The 24,541-nt window shown below is 41.5% G+C and overlaps 3 protein-coding genes and 1 long non-coding RNA gene across 5 annotated transcripts in view; 3 read left to right on the top strand and 1 right to left on the bottom strand.

Moving 5' to 3' along the window:
* LOC146492353 (protein NLRC3-like) overlaps positions 1–24,541 on the top strand; it is a 306,715-nt gene that overhangs the window by 263,175 nt on the left and 18,999 nt on the right. The gene's annotated exons all lie outside the window — the stretch shown is intronic.
* Positions 1,799–9,428, top strand: LOC146492355 (uncharacterized). The gene is made up of 2 exons (XM_085150983.1): positions 1,799–8,836; positions 8,902–9,428. Exon 1 carries the CDS (start codon positions 2,693–2,695, stop codon positions 7,055–7,057), a length of 4,365 nt encoding a protein of 1,454 aa, XP_085007109.1. The 5' UTR covers positions 1,799–2,692; the 3' UTR covers positions 7,058–8,836; positions 8,902–9,428.
* On the bottom strand, positions 13,011–15,191 carry LOC146492354 (uncharacterized). Its single transcript, XR_014872326.1, has 2 exons — positions 14,713–15,191; positions 13,011–14,322 (listed from the first exon to the last, which is right to left on the bottom strand). It is a non-coding gene; the product is annotated as an uncharacterized LOC146492354 (long non-coding RNA).
* LOC146492346 (NACHT, LRR and PYD domains-containing protein 12-like) overlaps positions 17,866–24,541 on the top strand; it is a 137,642-nt gene continuing 130,966 nt past the window's right edge. The window contains exon 1 of one of the 2 annotated variants that reach the window (XM_085151034.1): positions 17,866–17,992. Coding sequence is in view for 1 of the 2 variants with exons in the window: in XM_085151044.1 (XP_085007170.1) it covers positions 23,443–23,474 (32 nt within the window). In the remaining variant the exon portion in view is untranslated. Of the gene's footprint in view, positions 17,993–23,350; positions 23,475–24,541 lie in introns of those variants that run through there. The other variant, XM_085151044.1, reaches the window with a different exon arrangement.

Genomic DNA, 24,541 nt, shown 5'->3' with positions numbered 1-24,541 from the left:
CACCTCTCGGGATTTTTGTGTTCTGATGTATCTGATTTCTCTTTAAGCTCCAAACAATCCCGAGCCTACGATTCATCATTGTCCTGTTCAGAGATGATGAGCCTGAGCGTGTTTGTGTTTCCATGGATCAAACTGTGCTGCTTTGTTTGGTTAACGAGGTGATTAAAGTCTTTGAGCAAACACTGGATGACTGACAGCTGCAGGCTGAACATCAGGAGGTCGAGAGGCCGAAGTCTGAGGAGCTCAAAGCTCCACAAACACTTATTCACAGAAAAAAGGACTACAAACATGGAGGAGCAGCAATCCGAACATGAGCTAAAGGCTACATGCTAATAACATTTCCCCTGGATGTGGTTTTAACAGGATCATGAATGATGAAGGATTTAAAGTCAGTTCCAGCCTGAGTCGGTGCCGTGTTGGCAGCTCTGATATGCAGAAACTTTCAAACATGGGACAGGAATAAAAACACTCCTGTGACGTCAGAGTTTATGAATGATGACAAACTGTTGCTTGTTTTTAGAAACTTTGTTGATGCTTAAAATGATCAGGAAATAAAAGCTGAATAGATCCACTTCAAACAGGAGAAGCTTTCCAGTTTGCATCAGCTGGGAAACTCGCTCATATCCAGTGTTGGGCAAGTTACTTTCAAATAGTAACTAATTATAGTTACTAATTACTTCTTCAAAAAAGTAACTTAGTAACTGAGTGACAAGGTTCTAGATGTAATTAATTACTAGGAAAAGTAACTATTGTGTTACTTTAAAAATACCCTCTGGGCTCCAGGGTATAATCGGCCATTGTGAACAGCCTGGCTGCTCTGCAGAGCATGAAGGTGGATGATTGTCAGATTAGAAACAAGTGACTCCATCAGATATTCATCAATGCACAATAATAATTAGAATAAGACATTTATAATATAAAAATGGTCGAATTAAAGTCGATGCAAAGCTACAGTGATGAATGGACATTTGTAATGATTTTGTATAAATGTATTTCCTCCTTTTATTATTTATTAATCGTGTCAAAAGTCTATTTTCCAGAAATGAGACGGATTCAAACTGAGCTCAGGTGTGTTTCAGGTGGAGGGCGTGGAGAAGATCTGTGTTCGCTACCAGACCATCGTCTCCACAACTGAATCCAAGACCTGTGACGTCCTGGATCAGCGCAAACTGGAGGAGATTTCAAGGGGAAACAATAGAATCAGATAAACAGAATAACATACGATACAAAATAGAAAAATACTATCTGTCATTTAGCCTGTATGACAATAATCATTGAATTATACTTTGAATCTCAGTGTTTACGTGAATCCTAGTTTGGTCTTCACAGTATTGGCCAACAATAACAATGATTGATTGGATCATTACTCACATTTCTTTTTTAAAATCAGCTGAGAAAAGATCTCATTTCAGTTTTTCATCAGAGGTGAAGGTCACCGACTGCCAGACAGTCACAGGACTTACAAAGATACAGAAGACTTGATTTTCAGTCTCATGTGCATCCCTGTGCTCTGCTGCCAAAACTGAATCTTGATTTATTTGAAAGTTCTGAAATGATTCTGATCATTCTCCACTTTTATTATTATGGTCTGTGTGTCAGATTGGGCCTGAATATTATTCCAGATATGCTTCCTGACAGAAATCTTCTTGTAGCTGTTGGCATGATGACATTGTATATAATTTGTATTATTTCTTTATCTTGTCAAGATCCATGTCATGATTGTAAATTGTTTAAGCTGTACATTACTTTGTTTGTTTTTTGTGGTCAACGTTTTGGTGCTTTTATTTTGAAAGTCAACGTTTTGGTGCTTTTATTTTGAAAGTCAAGTTCCCTTACAAGTTGCGCTAGTTTCCTCTTTGGATAGAAAGAAGGAAAAACACCTGTAAGCGCGCAGAGAGGATGGTTTTTATTGAAAGACATGTTAAGTGGACTTAAGGAAACCTCAGAAGAACGGTGGCTAATTCCCCTTTTGCAGCATGCAGCCAACGAGGTATTTATTTATTTATCGTGTTGTTGTACAGTGTTTTACTGCTGTGTCTTACGTTGAGTTTTATTTTGTTAATGCTGTATAGTTTTCACGGTGGCTTTGGAGAGACGTCTTCAAATAAACCAGTGACAGAAAACCACTTGCGTCTGCCTGTGCTTCGAGGGAATTATAGTGAAAACTCGGACTGTTCGTCGACGCAAGCGGCCACTAATTGACGATGCGGCAACTTCAAAGCATCAGCGGGCTTGTTACTACATGTCTACAGCGCAGCGGAGCTGACAAGAACTGGCAGATAAGCTGAAAGTACTATATGCATATGGTGATATAACACATGCACAAGTATTAAAGGGCAGTGTTTTAAGGAAAGGTGTTTAAGTTAAGTGGCCTAAGAAGGGACTTTTGCAAACATTGCTGAAGAATACAGTGATTGATAACTACTGTGGTGTGTAGTACATCTTGTTTTGGTGTGTAAGCTAAAACTTTTGAAGATTTTAAGGTAAAAGTGCATTTGGGAAGCAATAAGTGAAGGTTTTGGATGTAAATTCTTGAACTGTTTATTATCAGGTGTATTTTTGTAAGATAACACTTCCATTTGAACTGTGTTATTTTTGTGCCATTTACATATGAGTAAGTGTTAAACATTGAGGCTTGGTTAACCATCTACATTTCTTATTTCTAAGTGGGTTGATTAAGAAGTGCTGTAAAATGTCAGAACCAAGCGAGCCTACAGTTCAGTTTAGTGACAGTGCAGACTTTCAAGATCAGTCTGAAGAAGGTCAAGTGCATGGTGCTGAAGCTCAGCAAGAGGAAGTGCAGCAGCCAAGACGAAGTGAAAGAATCAGAACTCTAACAGAGAAAGGCAAAGAAATGCAAGATGAGAAAATTAAAGCACTCCAGCAAAGGTTTAACTATATATATGACAAATGGAAAACACAAGTCAAATCTGCAAGACAATCCTTACCACAGACATCAGAGACCTTATCTGAGGACTTGCTTAATGACATTATAAGTGATGTCACAGGTCTTTCTGCAGATGTCCAGCGTGTCTATGAAGAGCTACGAAAGATATCTGCTCCAGACCAGGTCACGCGTCGTAGAGTGGATCGGTGTGTAGAGATTTCTATATTTGTTGCAGCCAGAGCCTCAAGTAGGTTGCATGGAAGGTCTCCAGAAAAGGAGGAGCAAGACTGGCCAGAAGCAGGCTCTCTCTTTAATTCAAGCACCTGCAATTCAGGTTCTGTTGCTTCCATTTTGAAAGGCACCTCAGTACTTTCAAGCAGGTCTTCTGCAAGACGACAAGATGCTGCTGCTGATGTTGCTGCAAGTCAGGCTGTTCTTAAAGTGTTACAAGAACAAGAAAAGGAACAGTTAGAAATCGAGCGTCTAGAAGCTGAAGCTAAGAAGAAGATAGTTGAGCAGGAGGCAGCAGCAGTAAAACGTCGGTTAGAAAGAGAGGCAGAAGAGGTAAAACGAAGAATGCAGAGAGAGGAAGAAGAAGCTAAAATTAAGGCCCAATTAGAGGAAGAGCACGTAGCTCTACAAAGGACTCTGGAGGAAAAGCGGAGGAAATTACAGCATCTGGAGGCAATGAAGGATCTCAGTGCAGCAAGGGCGAGAATGCTGGTGTACAACCAAGAGAATGACAAAGAAGAAGAGCAAAAGGACGTACTGCAACCTGAGATTGTAGTGGATAATAAAGTTTGTGCTCCCACAGGCTCTTTGCCCCAGTGTATGCCTCCTGCGCCACAAGTTGTGACCACTTCTTCAAATGACAGTACTGCAGAACTTGTCAAAGTGCTGGCAGGAGCTTTGAGTGCCAACCGAATTCCAATTCCTGAACCTACAGTATTCAGTGGGGATCCATTGAAATACAGTGACTGGAAAATCTCCTTTGAAACGCTGATTGAGCAGAAGAGCATTCAAGACAAGGAGAAAATCTACTACCTTCGCCGGTATGTAAGTGGACAAGCTAAGAAAGCAATCGACGGCTATTTCCTTCTTGGAACTGAATCAGCCTATGCTGCCGCAGTTGAGATTTTGGAGGAAAGATATGGAAACCCATTCACGATTGCAAAGGCATATAGAGACAAGCTTCAGACATGGCCCAAGATAGGCTCCAAGGACAGCTTTGAACTCAGAGAGTTTTCTGACTTTCTCCGTAGTTGTGAAGCCGCCATGGTCCATATTAAGGCACTGGAAATCTTGAATGACTGTAATGAAAACAGAAAAATTTTGTCAAAGTTACCAGATTGGCTAACAGCAAGATGGAATAGACAAGTTATTGAAATAGGAGAAGCGACTAATCAATTTCCCTCCTTCAGCCAATTTGTGAAGTTCTTGACAAGAGAGGTGAAAATTGCTTGCAACCCTCTCACATCGCTGCAGGCACTGAAACAAGATGAAGCTGAAAAAACCAAATCCTCAAGACATTTCAGCCTTGCAGCAAAAACACTGATCACAAGTTCCAGTGGAAAAAATGCTGATACATGTCTTTTCTGCAAAAGGACTGGGCATACATTGCACCAATGCAGGAAATTCAGGGAGAAAGCAGTTAATGATAGAATTAAATTCATTCAAATGGAAAAGTTGTGCTTTGGTTGTCTGAAGTACGGTCATCACTCAAAGAGTTGCATCAGTAGGAGTGTTTGTGACAAGTGCCAGAAGCGTCATCCTACTTGTTTGCACGAAGAACGAACCAAAGAGAAGCAAAAACCACCACAGGCCAAGCAAAATCGGAATCATGAAACTTTGAGTGAGGTTCATGAAGAAGTACAACTAGCACAGGATTACGAAATGACCAGAACTGCGACTTCAAATACAGTAATGCTTCATGGAGCTAAAATACAAACAGCTGCAATAGTTCCAGTGTGGCTTTCCTGCACAACACAACCAGCACAAGAAGTCCTTGTGTATGCTTTATTGGATTCGCAGAGTGACACAACATTTGTGTTGAGTGAAGCAGCAGAAACCTTACAGATAAATAGAGAGCAAGTCAAGCTTAAGCTTTCTACCATGACGTCAAGAACTACAGTTGTGAGTTCTCAAAGAGTAAGTAACCTACAAGTCCGTGGCTTTTACTCCAACAAGAGAATCTCCTTACCACCAGTGTACACGCGTGATTTCATCCCAGCTAACAGAACTCACATCCCAACCAATGAAACTGCAGAGGCGTGGCCCCATCTAGTACACTTACAGTCAGAAATTGCACCTCTGCAGGACTGTGAAGTGGGTCTGCTTATCGGATATGACTGTTCACAAGCTCTGCTTCCGAGAGAAGTTGTGTCTGGCAAAGAGAACGAGCCTTATGCACAACGTACAGACCTTGGATGGAGTATTGTTGGTAATGGGAACCCCTGTGTTGATTATGGGGACGCAATCGGAATCAGTCATCGCATAGTAGTGAGACAAGTGATACCAGAAGTTGAGTCTTCTGTCAACCTCAAAAGGGTAGTGCATTATGTGAGCCAAACCAAAGTAAAGGAAGTAACTCCTTCAGACATCATAAGGGTCTTGGAATCAGACTTCTCAGAAAGAACTGGAGATGATATTGTGTCTCAAGATGATCTCAAGTTCCTGACAAAGTTGAGAAAAAACATCGTGCAAAATGATACAGGTCACTTTGAAATGCCGCTGCCATTCAAAGAAGACAGGCCTAAATTACCCAACAACAAGATATGTGCCATACATCGCTTGAAGTGCCTGGAAAGGAGACTAAAGAAAGACCAACAGTACTACAGAGACTACGTAAGCTTCATGAATGATATCATTTCATGTGGTGATGCAGAGAAGGTCCCTGATGAAGAAAATGATGAGAAATTGGCTTGGTATATTCCACATCATGGGGTTTATCATCCACAGAAACCAGGGAAAATACGTGTGGTATTTGACTGCTCTGCCAAATTCCAAGAAACATCTCTCAACGACCATCTACTCACTGGTCCAGATTTAACCAACACATTGGTGGGTGTCCTTTGTCGCTTTCGGAAAGGTTCTGTTGCAATCATGTGCGACATTGAGAGAATGTTCCACCAGTTTCATGTCAAAAGGGAAGATCAAGATTATTTGAGATTCCTATGGTGGGAGAATGGCAACTTGGAAACCTCACCATCAGTTTACAGAATGAAGGTTCATTTGTTTGGAGCGGCCTCGTCGCCTGGCTGTGCCAATTTTGGCCTAAAACATCTGGCAACACAAGGACAAGGTCAGTTCAACGAAGAAACTATACATTTCATTCAAAGGAATTTCTACGTAGATGATGGATTGGCAAGTGTTCCGACTGAGAAGGAAGCCATCCAGCTTGTCAAGGAATCACGAGAGCTTTGTAGTATCGGACGATTGAGACTGCATAAGTTTGTTTCCAACAGCGAGAATGTCATGGCAACCATTCCACAAGAAGAGTGTGCCACAATCAAGGATTTGAACATGGCTTTGGACTTACCACATATGGAAAGAGCTCTTGGAGTAGAGTGGTGCGTCACGTCTGACTCATTCAAGTTCAGAGTTCAAGTGAAATCCAATCCACTAACAAGAAGAGGTGTGCTCTCTACTGTGGCCTCTATATATGACCCCTTGGGATTCATCGCACCCTTCGTCCTTGTAGGGAAACAAATGCTCCAGCAAATGTGTAAAGAAAGGATTGGCTGGGATGAGGAGCTTCCAGAAATCCTAAAACCTCAGTGGGAGTCCTGGATTAGAGACCTTCCCAACCTAACTAACATGCAAGTCAAAAGATCCTTCTTACCTTCTGATTTTGGTAATGTCAAAAGGTATGAACTTCACCATTTTTCAGATGCCAGTTTCTCAGGATATGGTGTATGTACTTACCTGCGAGCCATCAGTGAATCTGATGAAGTACATTGCTCTTTGGTAATGGGAAAATCAAGAGTTTCCCCAATCAGTGTCACTACGATACCAAGACTGGAACTCACTGCAGCAGTTGTTGCAGCCCGAACCAGCGACATGCTTCGCAGTCAACTGGAAATCCAGGATCTTCAGGAATTCTTCTGGACAGATTCCACTGTTGTTCTTGGCTACATAAACAACGATGCCAGAAGGTTCAGGTATATGTAGCAAATCGCATACAGAGGATCAAGTCAAGTACAAACCCTGAACAATGGGGTTATGTCGCTTCAGAAGATAATCCAGCTGATCATTCTTCTCGAGGTTTGACTGCAGAGCGGCTTAGGACCTCAAATTGGTTTACCGGCCCAACATTTCTTTGGCAAAAAGAACTTCCTGGCAGACAATGCAAGGTGGGAGAAATCAAGGAGGATGATCCTGAACTCCGCAAGCTGATTGTGTGTAACACAAAGTCAAAGGAAGACAGATCATTGTTGGATAACTTCAAGAAATTCTCTGACTGGTCAAGGTTATCGAGAGCAGTTGCCAGACTGAAACAATACATCAGAATGCACAAAGGTATTCAGCAAAGAACAAGTGATAGTACGAGTCTAGAGGAGAGAAAGGAAGCAGAACTTGTTATTATCAAGTTGGTTCAGGAAGAAGCATTCTCAGATGAGATAAAGAGCTTGGAGCTAAAGACAATAGTTGAAAACAGTCCACTGTGCAAGTTAAATCCTTTCTTGGATGAAGATGGGATCTTAAGAGTGGGAGGACGTTTAAGTCAAGCCACGTTGCACCCTCATGTGAAGCACCCAGCAATTCTGCCAAAAAATAGCCACGTAGCAGCTTTACTAATCAAGCATTTTCATGAAAGAATCCATCATCAAGGACGTGGAATGACAATGAACGAACTGAGAGCAAATGGTTGGTGGATCCTGGGATGCAGCGGTGCAGTTTCATCACATATTTTTAAATGTGTGACCTGCAGGAAGTACAGAAGATCCACTGAAGAGCAAAAAATGGGCGACTTGCCACAAGATAGGACAGAAACAACACCGCCTTTTACTTACGTTGGCATGGACTGCTTTGGTCCAATCTATGTTAAGGAAGGAAGAAAGACTCTCAAAAGATATGGTCTTTTGTTTACCTGTCTATGTTCAAGAGCCATACATATAGAAGTGGTTGATGACATGACAACTGATGCGTTTCTCAATGCTTTAAGGGCATTCATTGCCATAAGAGGAAATGTACGACAGCTAAGATCCGACCAAGGAACAAATTTTGTTGGTGCTAGGAGAGAGTTCATGGAGTTAATGAAGGGAATAGATCAAGAAAAGGCTAAGGCTCTAGGATGTGAATTTCTCATGAACCCTCCAACAGCAAGCCATATGGGAGGTGTCTGGGAGCGTCAAATAAGGACTATAAGAAGTGTTCTTACCACTATTCTCGATCAGTCGTCACAAAGGCTTGACTGCACCTCCTTAAGAACCTTTCTGTATGAGGTCATGGCTATCATCAACAGCAGACCACTCACGACTGAACATTTGAATGATCCATCAGGTCCTGAACCATTGACTCCAAACCACATCTTAACAATGAAGTCCAAGATCATTCTGCCACCGCCTGGAGAGTTTGTCAAAGAAGATGTTTATCTTAGGAAAAGATGGCGTCGAGTGCAGTGTTTGGCTAATATGTTTTGGACTCGATGGAAGAAAGAATATCTTCTAAATTTACAAGAGCGACAAAAGTGGCGGAAGAACAGAAGGAACATCAAGGTTGACGACATTGTCCTTCTACAAGATGGTCTGGCACCACGCAATGAGTGGAAGATGGCTAGAGTCATAGAAGTTTATCCAGGATCAGATGATCGAGTGAGGAGAATAACGTTGCTCGTCAGTGATACACATGACAAAAGAGGGAGCTACACAGCTAAAACTGTTGTTCTTGAGAGACCTGTTCAAAGAGTGGTTACTCTCTTAGAAGCAGACTAAATGGTTGTTTGCTGAAGTTACCTGACAAAGGGTTGATAATGAGAATTCTTTGGTGATAAGTAGAAATTATTGTTTGCAGAGACTATTTCATTAGGGAAATCCCCCGTAAAGATTTGCGTGATTTGGTGGGAGTGTAGCTGTTGGCATGATGACATTGTATATAATTTGTATTATTTCTTTATCTTGTCAAGATCCATGTCATGATTGTAAATTGTTTAAGCTGTACATTACTTTGTTTGTTTTTTGTGGTCAACGTTTTGGTGCTTTTATTTTGAAAGTCAAGTTCCCTTACAAGTTGCGCTAGTTTCCTCTTTGGATAGAAAGAAGGAAAAACACCTGTAAGCGCGCAGAGAGGATGGTTTTTATTGAAAGACATGTTAAGTGGACTTAAGGAAACCTCAGAAGAACGGTGGCTAATTCCCCTTTTGCAGCATGCAGCCAACGAGGTATTTATTTATTTATCGTGTTGTTGTACAGTGTTTTACTGCTGTGTCTTACGTTGAGTTTTATTTTGTTAATGCTGTATAGTTTTCACGGTGGCTTTGGAGAGACGTCTTCAAATAAACCAGTGACAGAAAACCACTTGCGTCTGCCTGTGCTTCGAGGGAATTATACTTCTTCTTTTCTTAATCCTGTGTTTGTGGAGCAGCTTTGTGCTTTCAGTTTCTGTCAAAGAGTGTTAAGAAAACAAAAAAGGCTCTACAGTGTGTTTGTGCTTTGGTGTTTTAATGGTTTCTTCTTCTTTGTAATAATAGAAAAGCTGGTGCTCAGAGGAAGAGGGCGGCTTTACTTGGTGTCAGTGACAGAAATGAAAAGAAGCTGAAATGAGTGAGAAGGACGATGAAGGAAACATCTGTGCTGTGTCTGCTCTGTAAGGAGAATCTCTGTGTTTCTTTGAATTCTTGCACTTTGACTGTCTGCTCTCCTGATAACTGATGATGGAGGAGAAGACATGAAAAACAAAACAGCTGAATAGAAACTACTGACTCTGCAGGACCCGTTGTCCTCAGTCACCATGTTGACCTCAAAAGGTCTCAATCACAAATGTGGTGTTACAGATGTCACCAATTACAAGCCAAATGTTGTGTATTACAAATGTGTTATTATCATGTAATTGTAAGTTTGTGTGCTGTCTTATCATCACATCCTAAAAGAAGAGCTCTTTAACAGCTCAGCAGAGATCAGGTGCTGTTGTTCTTTTGAACACTTCACCTTTTAAAACACTGAAAATGATAAGAAATGAGAGGCAGAGTGAAGAGAAGGGGCTCGACACACATCCTTGGGGAGCCTGTGTTCAGTGTTCTTGTGCTGGAGGTGTTGCTGCCGACCTGTCTGCCGTCTTCCTCTCAGGACATCCAGCAGCCAGTTACACAGCGAGGTGCTGATGCCCAGCAGATCCAGTTTGTGAACGAGTTGCTGGGGAAAGATGGTGTTGAACGCTGAAGTCTGTGAACATCATTCTAACGTATGAGTGTCCAGATGTGTGAGGGCTGAATAAGAGGGCAGTTGAAATGGCATCATCGGTCGAGCGGTTTGAGCGGTATGTGACTGACATGGATCCAGGTTGGAGGGAAGTTTTGATTTGATGCATGACGAACTGTTCAAAGCTCTTCATAATGATGGAGGTGAGTGGGACCGGACAGTCGTCCTTCATGCAGGAGGGACACGACTACTTCAGCACAGGAATGATGGTGGAGAGTTTGAGGCTTGTGAGAACAACAGCCTGACTCAGTGAAGGATTAAAGATGTCTGTGAAGTATGATTGGACTACAAATGTTCCAACCAACGTTCATCAGTCCTATAAATGAGATGCTGATATTCACACAGGTCACTTTTTGATGGGCGGAGCAATGTAATCACGCACTGACTGATTTTACACGTTTGGTTTTTAAATGCTTTTCTTGTTTGTTTCACTACTAATATAGCTACTTTTGGATTATTTCTGTATTTATTTCTGTGAGATGTTCTTTTTTTATTTTGTGTTTGTTATTTGGTCGAGTGTGTGAGACAGATAAAGACTGGAACGGCCTGTAAACACAGTTATAGTGGAAAAAAGAAGCCAGTTTCTCTGTTTCCCTCCCGCTGTGGTGTTTTTGTTCTAAATTTGAATCAAATGTTTTGGGTTTTTCTGAACACAGACTGCTGCCTATGCACTTGTGCCTTCATTAAAAACAAATATTTGATGGAAGTTGAGTCTCTGAAGGCACACAGGTGTTTGTGCCGAGCAGGAGCTCTCTTTAAAGCACTTGTTGGTAAAAATGAATCCATTTAGTGTGACTGGACCTTCATGTTCTCTACCTGATCTCCCCTCATGGCTTTTTTTTTACCCATGTTACACTACAGTGCTATTGATCCGTATCATCCCCTCCCTGCTCAGCATGACCTCCATGACTGTTAGTAATAAAATGTTCCTGTGGGTCACTTTGGGTCGATAAACCTTTTGGAGAGTGTGCGCACGGGAGCATCATCATCATCACCGTGGAGCTTCATCACAGCTTAACCTGTAGGAGTTGTGCGGGACTGTGGGTGTTCAGAGGATGTGAAATGGCACTGCCTCTATAATCTGAGCTTTGTCTTGGACTAGAAGAGCTAATCTGCCTATGGGGCCTCTTAAAGCAACACAACAGTCTATTCATCCAAGGCTGCTACTAAACGAGATGCGCAGATGTGGCCATACATCATTCTCCATATGTGATCCTCTCGGGCACCTGCTTTAGGCACTTGTAGCATCAAATTAACCCCCCCCCCCCCCCCTTTATGTGGTGTAAAGGCAAATAAGGGCACAAGAGAATGAGTGTAAACTATCAAAGGTGGACAGGAGGGCAAATGATGATGAATATCCACCACGTCACCGCTTGGGAATCTAGTCAGTCCGGTCCGAACAAGTCTTCGGCTTTCCAGTTCTCCTTTCTTCTGTTGTGTGTGTGCGCGTGTGTGCGTGCAGTTGTGTACCAGAGAGAGAGAGAGAGACCTGCTCCACAAGAAGGAGGGAGAGAGGTGCGAGAGAAAGAGGAAGGCTGCGTGTAGTTACATGCAAACTGCATCTGCATCTCTCTGAGACTGAGCTCAGTACTGCTGCTGTTAGAACACATGTTTTCAGAGCCGTTGCAGGGGGGATATGAACTTAAAAACAACAACATGCTTGGACACTGCCAGCATCATGGACAGGTTTTTAAATCCCACACAGCTGCAAAGCAGAAGATGAAGCATCGCCAAATATGTTTCCAAACCAACTTCCTTCCAAGCCAAAGAAGAAAATATGATGTCCAAATCACGGACAAGCAGCATCAACAGCTGTTTATGTTTTTAAACCGATTCTGCACAGAGAAGCATTTTTTGAAAACTGTATTGATTAGGGCTGTTCGATATAACGATATGTATCGGATGATGATATAAAAACATCTATCGTTTCATTTTACGCTATCGTTTGTTTCGTGGTGTCGCAAAATAAACTGTTTACAACATTTGTTCATGTTTTGATGTCACTGTAGCGGCTATATTCATTTCTTAAAGTTCTCTCTTTCTCTTATATTTAATATAACCACACTACGGACGGACACGCGCCTGTTTTTATGCGTTGTCGTTAGCAACAACGACGGTAAAACCATCGTGTGTCCGCTTGTTTATTCTCCACATAAACCTTTCACAATAAAGCTCAAGATCCTGTTGAGACTTTTCAAAATAAACTGAATCATGTGAAAGATGCAGAGTGTTTACGGATGAGAAGTAAAAAATAAAGCTTAGACTCAAACGTTAGAACAGGCTTTTCCCCGCAGCACGCCGTGGAATAAATACTCACAAAGAAAATGCCGTCGTTACAACTTCTGTCTAAAAATGTATCGTTTCAATTAAAACACTCGACTCCAGCTACACGACGCCCAGCTGGAAACACTTCACGCAAGTCGAGCTGCCCGAGATTCACAGAATTTACAGAAAATGTTACATTTTTGCAGGAGCGATTCTAGGATCAGAGCTTTGGGGGGGCTGAGCACCCAGAGAGCTGCCCAGCCAGCCAAGATACACTTTACTCGTCACAATGAGACTTCTTCCCCGTCTCTGTCGGTCCCTGCATCCTCCCTGTCCTCATCGTCTGTCGTCTTCGTCTCCTTTATCAGTCATCATAATTTTACCATCTCTGTGCAAGTCTGCAGATTTCTTTATTAAATCATAAGATTCTTAAATTCATCAAGTCTCTCTGTGCCTGGGTCCTCGTCACAAAACATGACATCACTGTTTTGTACATTTTAACAATTTAATCCCACATTTGTGAAAGAAAAGCAAAACACTTTTTTGAAAAGTCTGTAACAAAACCATCAAATCTGATAAAGGTTATTTAAATGCTGCAAAAGAAGAATGGATTGGAATAAAAAAATACATATCCTAACCTTAATTACTGGAGGAGAATAATGAATGATGCTCATAGTGAGTAAGAAGTAAACTGAGTGCATTTTTTGGACAGAGATTCACTTTTAATGTGTTTGTATAATATAATACAGATACATAAAAAACACTCCTGAAACAGAATAAATTATTACAAATAAATTATTACAAATAAATTATTACAAAATATTTAAAAAGAATATAAAAATGGAGGCAACTTTGCCTGTGGTAGAATGTATACAATGCATGAAAACATCTTTACTGCAGATACTAATTTTGTGTTGTTAGATTTATGAGTTTCATGCTTTCATAGTGGTCCTTGGGAGAGCTTGACATTTTTATCAGGTGGTCCACACTGTAAAAAGTTTGAGAAACACTGATAAGTGTTTGTGTGCTTTTGGAAAACATTTAAAGCTGCAGTACAGAATCTTTGAAACAAGCTTAAAACATGTTTAGAATATAAACAGAGCATCTGCTTCTCTTTACAGCTCCTCACTCCACCAGGGCTGTTTGGCTCTTTCTGATAGTGTGCAAATGTGATGTACGTACTGCGGCAGTCATACAGACAACTGGACGGTCCAAAAGTTGGCCGACCTGTTACTGGCTGAGGTTTCAGTAGAGTTGTGGCTGAACCACATAAAAATATCTCATTAATTTTAATCTCCCCGATCAATGATAATGTTATGTTGGAATGTTGTTAAAGAGGGTCAAAATGTTTCAACCCAGTTTGTTTTGCAGATTCTGTTTAGCAGCTTTAATATAGGGAGGACACAACTTCCAGATTGTGAGTAAAATCAGGTTTTTTCTCTTTGTCAGTTTAACAGTTTCTGTTTTGCCTGTCACTGTTCCCTGTCTGTTTTCTTACCTGCTTCTTCCTGACCTTGTACTTTCTCCTCACGTTCCCTCTTTCCTCTCTCCCTCTTTGGACTGACAATCATACACAAATAGATTCAATTAGATGAAAAATTAAATTAATATAAAACCTTGCTGGGTGGATCTCTGGAGCTCCAAGAAAGTCCACAGCTGAGGGGAACTTGTTTTTTGGGGCCTGGGTCACAGCGAGGACGTCAGTGGAGTCCATGTTTAAGCCTCTGTGGGGAGAACGGGGAAGCTGAGCTGTTACTGTCTGAAATAAATAGCATGAATATGATTATTGTACAGAGCACAAAGCAGAAGGCCACGTTGCTTCAGTTCACGTCTTATTTGGTGTGTTTTCACTGAGGGTTCGGTGGCAGACACGTCTGAGCTCAGTCTGCTGTCAGAAACACTGCAGCACTCCAGGAATTCACTCACACTCTTTCAGAAAGTCCCACAGGAGCCAAACAACAGCCATAAAGATGCTTCCTGCTGGGACGCTCGGCCTCACACCACAAGCAACATGTTCACAAAAACACTGAGCACAGCTTTTATTGTGAAATATTAGGAGGAAGCTGAGTAAAATTCTCCTTGAGGTGGAGGTCACTGAGATTCAAAGCCGTTAAAGATTGACAGCCAAAAAAAAAGAAGCAAAACTTATATGAAGAGCTTACAGAGCGCCGTCAGCCTCGGGATGGTGGGGACAGAGAGGCTGTAACTACATCTGCTGGTGTCACTGTGACCTCAGAGCAGTTTACATGAAACATGAAATGAATTACAACTTTTGCGATATTAATCCCTTTGACCAGCTCATGATGCAGAGTGTAGACTGTATCTGTGATAATGAAAATGATTTAAGGGCTCGTATATGACACGTCTATAAAAAATATAAAGTCTGTACAAATGTGAAACTACAAAGTTAAAAGCAGCTGGAACGACAGCTGTTCAAAGCTGAACACTTACATCAGCCAGAAGACAGAGTGAGTCCTCCATCTGTCTGAAGGAGGCCATCGTGGTGAGCACAGATGCAGCACCAGTGTGGATGTGTCCACTCTCACAGTGTCTCTCTTTCAGGTTTGTCCTCACATTCTCAAAAAAAGAACATGTCTATGCAGATGCCCAGAGCCTAACAACACACCCGCTAGGGATGGGTATCGAAAACCGGTTCTTGTTGAGAACCGGTTCCCACTGTTTCAATTCCTTGGAATCGTTTGCCATTTTTGCAAACGATTCCCTTATCGATTCCAGTCGCCCCGAATGACGTCACCACGTTGCGGAGCGTCATTTACCTGGCAGGAAACATGGCGGCTCAAACGCTAAAAAGTTTGGTTATACTTTACGAGAACGGATGACAACAGGACAACTTGCAATTAGTGATGGGCAGATGAAGCTTCATGAAGCACTGAAGCTTTTCATCCAATTGGTTCACCCCAGCGCAAAGCTTCTTGAAGCTTCATTTGCTCTAGTAGGACACCTACTGGACGTAAAAATATTAGTTGGCATGAATTTGAAGAGTGTGGCCTTTTGCACACAGCCTGTAAATGTCAACAACAAAAGGAGTGTGTAAAACATCGATATTGTAGTGATGGCAGTATACTTTGTATATTTATGCTGGCAGTATGGAAAATGATCATTTGGAAATGCTTAAAATGGAAATGATCATTTACTGTGAGGTGAGGTGTGGGCAGTGGTTGTGCTTTTGTAACGTTCAGGTATGGACAGCTACACACTGAGGCTTTGAGCCTCAGTCCTGCCCACATTTTATTCTGTAAAAACTACATTTTCACTGCTTTTATGACCTTTTTAGTGTGGAGAACATAGCTAGGATTGAATAATTTAACAAATCTTTTAAATCCTTTGTCCTCCACAATGCTAAATGGCTGGGAGTCCTCAATCACCATGTTAACCAGGTCTTCATCTATTTGAGATTGTTCTCCTGAGGAAAGACAACAAAAACAAAGCACAAATATAAATATCACACACGTCACTTATTACATTGTATAATATTGTTATATCATTTAGTAACATTACTGCATGCTATATTATCATGGCATTTGATGGTTCACGTGGTCTTGCTCCACAATCGGTGTTCCCCCTATTCTCATGCAAAGCTCTGTAGTGCCTAAGCATGGATGAGGTGTTGTTGTTATATCCCAGCTCCCTGGCACATAGCAAACACTTCACCTTGTACAAAAGTAAAGACAGCATAACATATGTTTTATTGCACCATCAGTATTATGAAAATACATCTTCTGTAGAAATGTACATACCTTGTTGGGAGGAATAAAATCAAAATGTTCCCACACAAGGGAGGACGTCCTCCTCTTCTTAGCTGGCTCCATTCTCTCCTGACTTTCTCTCCTCACTCTCATAAACCTCCAAACTGTCTCCAAACTCTCACTAACCGCAACTCTCCATCAAACACCTACATTTTTGAATGAAGTCTGAGGGGTTTATATCGCTGTCATATCTCGCGGCAAAGTTCGAACCGCTTCATGAACCAGTCATGTGGTACAGCCGGGCAGCGAGGCTTCGGACGTCATCATTTTCAGCTCCTCCCATAAATGAAGCAAGCCTCGATACGCGCTTCGCGGAAACGTCCCCTCAATTACTCGACACACGCTTCGAAGCCTCGATACAGAACGTCACATCACTACTTGCAATACTTGCAAAGTAGATATTTCATTTAAGGGAGGAAACACTACGAATATGCAAAAGCATTTGCTCACAAAACACGCGATAACCTTAAATGAATGTCGTGTTTTTAATTCCGCTCCGGACTCGTGAATCTCAACCCAGCAGCAGCGATAATGTTTGCGCGTCCTCTCCCGTTAATGCGGCAGGTAAATAATCAACTAACAGTGCATATTATGTTAGCGCGATCTGCCTTATTACAAAACCTGCCATTACTGTGCATTTAGGTGACCATGATGAGAGAGACAGACAGAGTCTGGTTGGCTCAGATGCTGGCAGTTCTCACTGCAGTCTACCGGTAGCGTCTCCTTTCAGGCCAGGATAGACGAATGTCACCGAGCAGTGACTAAGTTTGTGGTAAAAGGCTTGCACCCATTTGCCACAGCAGATGCCCCCGATTTTCGGTAAGTGAATGTGTTTAATTGTAGGCAGGAACATTATTGGATATTCTTGTGTAATTGCTACAGAAGTAATATTTATTTTATTATTTTATATTCACAATTTTTTTTCCTGGGGACCCTGTGACACCCCATTGAAGAGCCGTAGGTTGGATCTGTTAAGATCTCACTGTTGGGTTTGTAAGGCCATGTTACTCCTAAATTTGTATCTTGTTCAAAGAGAAGATATAAAACAAAGATCTAAACTAATTGATCTTAGTGTTCTCCTTTTTAAAAAAAAAAAAAAAATCGATAAGAGAATCGATAAAGAATCAAATCGTTAAACAGAATCGAAAATGGAATCGGAATCGTTAAAATCTTATCAATACCCATCCCTAACACCCGCTATAAAAACTTTTCTACCACCAGATTTTCATATACTTGCATTTGAAAGTGTTCGTCTCCTGCATTAACTCCCGCTTCGATCACTATCATTATCAGAAAAATATCTCCTGTATGGCCCGCAATGAATCCTGGGATATGTTGGGCCACAAAGGACACACCTGACCCATCCTTCAAATTCAGGGAAATGAAGGACGCATTTGGAAGACTTCAAATTTGAACAGCCTTCGTCGCGTCCATGTGATATAATTTCCTACAAATGTGGCATTCGAAGCATCCTCTCCCTGAATTTGGAAACACCCAATGTGATGATAGAGAGCAGGAAGAACCAGTCTCAACAAGAGACACACACACCTGATTTCCTGTAACTGCAGAGGGGAGGAGCCACCCGAGCAGGTGAGAACAGGAAGAGAAACAGCTGAGCCTCCTTCAGAGCAGCAGGAGGACGGTGGAGCTGAGGCAGGGTGAGTGTTAACACCACATTGTTGTAGTTTTGCTGTCAGAGTCTCTGAGTGTGTTTGTTTGTGTGACTGTAGAGAGAAGAAGAGTCACAGTGAGCTCTGTAGCTGTGATTGGCTCAATAATCACCTTCAATGGACTGAACGCAGAGAACGAGCCAAGGAACCTGACAAACCTGTGTGTGTGTGTGTGTGTCTGTGTGTGTGTACCTGTTTAGACATCTTTGTGAGGACAAAGAGTTGGTATGCTACTATACTTGTGGGGACTAATAGAGTCCCACAAAATGTCCGTCCCCACGAGTTTGAGGATATTTTTGAGGCTTTTTGGTGTCCTCACTAAAATCTGAAAACAAGTGTCTGTGTGTGTGTCTGTGTGTGTGTCTGTGTGTGTCTGTGTGTGTCTGTGTGTGTATGTGTCATAAAGAGAGTCGAGTACACGGTCACACACTTTCTATCTCAGAGGCTGTATCCCAATTCTTCGGAGCCCCTCTGATGACATGGTCCAAAAAATAAATCAATTGTGGCCACAAAATACTACTTCGTGCGCATGAAATGCTAATTTGTGGGCACGAAACACTTGACCAATAACCGTGATCCTTTCCAGGCCCTTGCAGTTGGTTGACAATAAAATCTATCCCGGCGTCCAGGTCCTGTAAAGAAACTGGGTTCTCAGTATCCTGTTTAAATGTCTCTCCGTAATAATAGTTCCTTGCATTGCAGGCTTTTCAAAATGCATTTGTAGCTCATTCCCAGCCTAAAATAAAACTCAATCATACCGTCTCTGTCCACGGTGTATAGGTTTAGCCTACTCTCATGCTTATGTCTCTACGCAGCTGTCCAGGAATTGTATCAATATGATGTGCGCACGTTATCTATTTCGTTGCCACAAATGTGTAATTCGTTGCCACGTTATACACATTTCGTGCCCTCGAAAATAGTATTTTGTGCCCACAATTTATTTATTTTTGGACCATGTCATCAGAGGGGCTCCATACAATTCAGGTTCTGCAGCCTCAACAGTCCTCAAGGGCCACGTACTCAAAGACCGCTAAGGCCGGAAGTGCGAGGCTTGTGAAATGGGCGGTCTAGCCTCCGGCGCGCTTCCCAGGTTGCCTAGCAACCATGATACTAACAGCTGGAAACGTTTCATACAGCTTTGTTTGACAGAAATGAAGGAGAACATATTTTCGTTTGTTTGTTTCTACATGAGCTTTGTTGTGATTTGATAAGTATCTGAGGCTGAGACCACAGGACTGTAAAACATGATTGTTGGGCTTCATTTCTGTACTGAACAGTCATTTAAGATTAGTTAGTAATTAACAATTAGCTAATGTTGTTCATGAGACTAAAGTCATCTCACTGTGGTAATGTAAATATAATATGGCCAATATTATATTTATTGTCAGATTATTATAATATATTACAGCAGTTTGAACTCTGTGTCAAAGATTCAAGTTGCAGTTATTTATATTTCCTGTCACCTTAAATCTTCACTCAAAGACAAGCATCTTTGACAGTGTATATATAGATGTATCATATATAAGAGACAAATGTTGTTCGTTTAATGTGTTGGCATTATTACATTTGGCTCAATTCTTACATATATGTGTAAAAGCAAAATGTACGAGCTGTGATAACTGTTTCTGATAGAATGAAGAGTAGACTGATATATGAAATATTCCTTTATTGGGTGAGAAAATCAAACCATGCCATAACTGCTTTAAGTCATACAGAATAGATATCAGAGCCTTAAACAGGCTGACTTCTGCTAAATGGGTCAAACTGGGCAGAAAGTCTACAAACACATAACATCCTTATAGAATATGATGTAACACTATAGATCAACTTACCTCAGAATATATGAAGCATATAAACAATTACAGCAATATGATGCAACAAACACAGCAGTGCTACTGATCCAAAATATCCAAAGCTTCATAGAACTGAAACAAACATTTATTTTTAGCTCCATTCTGCTGCTGATACATACTTTAGGTTTCTGGATATTAAACTTGTTGCTGCCTTTCATAGTGTGTAACTTGAAGGCCCTGAGTACTTTCTCCCACACTGAAAACACTGGAATGATCAAATTATTTGAACATTACCTAATAAGACTGATTCAGGACAGACAATTAGTTATTTTAAACTTTCCTAGCAGTCCTTCACAAACAGGGAACAGTCTGTCTATTCTCTCCATCTGTCAGCTGCTGCTGGCTCTTCCTCCTCCTCTTCCTCACACACTGCTGAGTTTGTCCTGGTGGATCATCAGGGGTGCAAAGCCTCACAGATGATCAGCAGCAGTGGGTCCCTCAGTCTGTCCTCACTCTGGACACTTGCAGTCGTCACACATGGAAATCAAATGTGTGATAAGCTGCAGGATTCAAACACAAGTGTAACTTATAAATACATGTTCATACTTTTATTCCACAATCAGAGAGAAAGAAACAGAGAGAGAGTGCAGGACAGACAGACAGGTGACAGTCTCAGGTGTATACACTGCTACAAACAGGAGGATTTAGTGTTTGTGTTATTACGAGTGCTAAACAAGAAGAGTTCCCAGATGGTACAGTGGACACATGTGTGACTGCTGTGATTAAAGCATCTTTCTTTCAGCTTAACGAGTGAACCGTCAGCTCGTTCAAACACACGTTAAAGTCCGTTTGGCTCGACACCACCGAACAGAGGCAGCAATATAACATAGCTAACATTAACAGTGCAGTGAATCCTGCTTGTGCTGTGATATTCAGGACTGCAAACCGAGCAGCATCACTGACTTTCAGCTTGTTGTGTTTGTGGATATATGACTGACTTTAATTATCCATAAAATCATCACATTCTCTGTAAGATTAAGGTCGACTATTGTATTATTATATTTTAAAGGCTTTAAAAGCAAGTAAAAGCTGAACATACAAACATCGCTAATGGCAAATAAGTTTGCCGACATGTGGCCAACAGTAATGTTCTAATGTTCCTCATTATTAAACATTTGCACATAAATAAGTGACATAATATTCAGTACTTACTTTTCACAGTTTACTCTTCGGCCTCTCCGCTTCTGCCGTCTGCGGCAAAATTATCCACACCGACTGCCGCGCTATGAATTGTGGGATATGTTGGGCCACGAAGTCTACACCGCCACAGCCTTAAAATTCAAGGAAATTAATGAAGGACGCATTTGAGGGCTGCATTTCGAGCAGCCTTTGAATTGGGAAAGCCTTCGGCGTGCCACTGTGACATAATCAGCCTTAAAATGCAGCCTTTAAGGCTGCAGACCCCAAATCCGGTCATAAGTACTTCCTGGCTTGTGTAGTTACTAGGTAACAAAAGCTCAACACTGCCCCTAGCGTCCTGGAGCACTTGTTTTGGAGTTGGAGTGTTTGACGTAATCGGCCTTAAAATGCAGCCTTTAAGGCTGCAGACCCTGAATTGGGATACAGCCGCTGACTTTAAACTGTTTGAGCCACTTCCTGTTCTCAGTCCCGGCGTCCTGATCACCGAGGTTTCTGTTGCTCTGATATCTGATATTGATTATATCGGTAAACAGGCTGTAGGCAGAAACATCAGGTCTGACCTGAAAATCCCTTCAGAAACAAACTTTAAGAGTTTTATGTCCGTGTGAGGCCGCACGCTGATTGGATAATCACCTGTCAGTCTCAGGGTATTAGCCAATGAGCGCGCAGATTCACAGTAAGACCTTATCACGTGATTCTTTTAAACTAAAACATCGACAGTAAAACTGTAACGTGTCCTGTGATCTATAAACACTCTGTGATGAATAATCTGAAGTCATTTTGAGCCTGACAGTAGTTTCCTGTCACAGAGCAGAAGCTGCAGGCAGTTTTTGGCACCTTTATATTTAATTTATTCCAAAATAAATCAATAAAGGTAGAAAAGAACTCTCAGTGACATTAAAAATCTATTTTTAAAGACAGATGTGACCAAGTGCAACAAATATAAGATGAGATGTTTACAGATATTTGAAGTATTGATCATATGTAGAACACAGAGCAGGTCCAACATTGGACACAGCTGCAACATTGACTAACACTAATGCAGGGGTCGGCAACCTGCGGCTCTTTAGTCCTTATAGTGCGGCTCCTCGTGGTTTGGCAAAATAAATTAGAAGTATTTAGCTGAAGTGTATTTTATTTATGTTCTTTTTTAACTTGTAGTTCTAAATTGGAAGATTATTGTGATATTGAAATATAAAAATAAAATTATATTTTATTATTTTTTCATCGCTAAAATAAGCGTCACACTCGCGGAAGCCGGTGTACCCGCCAAAACGGCTGCATTTATCGAGACTTTCAGCCCCAGGTAGGCCAAATCTGGATCTTCGGATCCACATTATATCAGCAGCTGTTCTCCACCGTGAACTATGTTAAAAACAAACACGCTCACGCCTCACAGACGACAGCTTACAGTCCTGTAAAGATGAAAGTGACTTCGTACAGCCCCGATCTGCAGACGCTGTGTGCAGAGGTTCAGGAGCAGAAGTCCCGTTGTAAACATATCACGGCAGACCCAACGATGTTTGCATGAACACGCTTTTCAGCATCTCTTTATTGACCACTTTTCACACACGGTTGCTGTACGCACACAGCCGGCTGTAGCTTTGCAGCTCACAGCCCGACACACACCAACACAACAGCACAGACGTTAAGGCGGCGAGGCGTGATTGCGGGTGCCGCTCAGGTGCGTCGCCTCCCCTGCAGCGGCGCTGCAGACCACGCCCCGCCACACACATTAACCAGGTAAAATACATATTTAGGCAGAATTTTGCAAATATCTATTTTTCATCTTTCAGCAGCATAGAGCTTTTTTCCAATTGTTTTTTAAAAGTCAGGTCAAGGCTCCAAAAGCACAAAGGAGATATAAGGGTGGCGGCTCACAACAGTTTTTGTTTGCTGGATCATTTTAGTTCAGCTGGGTGTCTTTCCTTTGGTTATATTTCTTTAAAAGTTCAAATGTGTTCATTACATAAATAACATGTAATTTTCTCTGTAGCACTTCATGGATTTCATCAGCAACACACCTTAGTTGTTCACACAAAGCATAAAGGTAAAAAACAATAAGTATTTGCAAAAAGTATTTGTGGCTCCCAGTGTTTTCTTTTGCGTGGAAACTGGGTCCAAATGGCTCTTTGGGTCCTAAAGGTTGCTGACCTCTGACCTAATGGTATATTTTTTTTTAGCTGGATCGTTCTATAAAAACATGAATCAAATCTGAGAAAAGTTTCCACCTGACCTATTGAATGTTATTGAAGCCAGAAGTTTGCCTTCATACTGTGTTTCTTGCATGCCTTTTGTGGTATACTAATTGATGTGAAATGAATGCAATGTGGTTGTATTTGCAGAGGTCAGAGGTCACAGTCTCCAGCATCCAGCTGTGTGTCTGTGAGGAGTGACTGGTCCAAAGAACTTCCTCCAGTCTTCAGTCATGAACCTGCAGCAACAATGTTCTTCAACCATGGAGCTCAGCTGACCATGTAAGAGAGCTGCTGACTCATTTACAGGTGTTTGAAATTCTGTGACCACTTTGTAATTTTAGTTTATATTTTAAAAGTGTTTTTATTTGTAGTTGCCTGTATTTTTATGACACTGTGTGTAACGTGGTGGTTTATGCTGTTTGGGATTGTTTTGGTGTATTTGTGTCAGAACATCAGATAAATGATTTCATCACATTTTAAAAGAAAGTATCAGGATAATAATCTGAACTGAGTCATCAGAAATAGAAAGATGGTGTCAACAGGCCACTGAGCTGATCTCCAAAGAAATGCAGAAGATTGAAGAGTCCGAGGCTGTTTATTTGTCACAGGCATCGTCATACACGTACAACACAGTGAAATGTGCTGAGCTGCTCCTGTGACTGGACAAAACATTAGAAACAATCATTAAATGAAATAATGAAACATTGTGCAGATGTAATGTTAAAGTGCTTTGTGCCACATTAGCACAGCATGTACTGACAGAGCAGTGCAAGCAGAACAAAGCAAATGAGCAAAGTGATGTAAACAGAGTAACTGAACAGAGTGAGCAGAGTAATATCAGCAGTAATGAAGCAGCAGGATCAGTGTAGCAGCGTGTGACGTCATAATGAATCAGACATGATCTGAAATATGACAGTGAGACAAGAACATGATGTAAGGTCCTGTTTAAACCCTGATGGTGATGCTATGAAGGGAGCATGTTCTGATTTAGGACTTGGATGGTCTGAGGATAGAAGCTCCTCTCTTTGTGTCCTGATGGTGCAGAAGCTTCTGCCTGATTGTAGAAGGAGCTGAAGCCAGCATCATCCCAGAGGTGAAGCTCCTCTGTGTGCAGACCTGAGGTCAGATTCCTCCAGGCTGATGTTCAGGATCTACAGAAACGTGTGGTTGTAGTTATTGCTGCACTGTGTGCTGACAGCAGATACTCAGAACAAAGCGCTGCACACGTGTTCTTTACAAACATCTGTACATATCAAATATGGATTATGGCAGTGAATGAACACGTTTCTGTCATTTGTTTCATTGGCTTCTTTTTTCTGCCTGTGTTCATGTGATTAATGTCTAAC

The sequence above is a fragment of the Neolamprologus multifasciatus genome, chromosome 23 (assembly GCF_963576455.1).
Source record: "Neolamprologus multifasciatus chromosome 23, fNeoMul1.2, whole genome shotgun sequence".
Classification (NCBI taxonomy): Eukaryota; Metazoa; Chordata; class Actinopteri; order Cichliformes; family Cichlidae; genus Neolamprologus; species Neolamprologus multifasciatus.
Note: the sequence above shows the minus strand (reverse complement) of the source record. Positions and strands in the feature narration are given on the sequence as shown.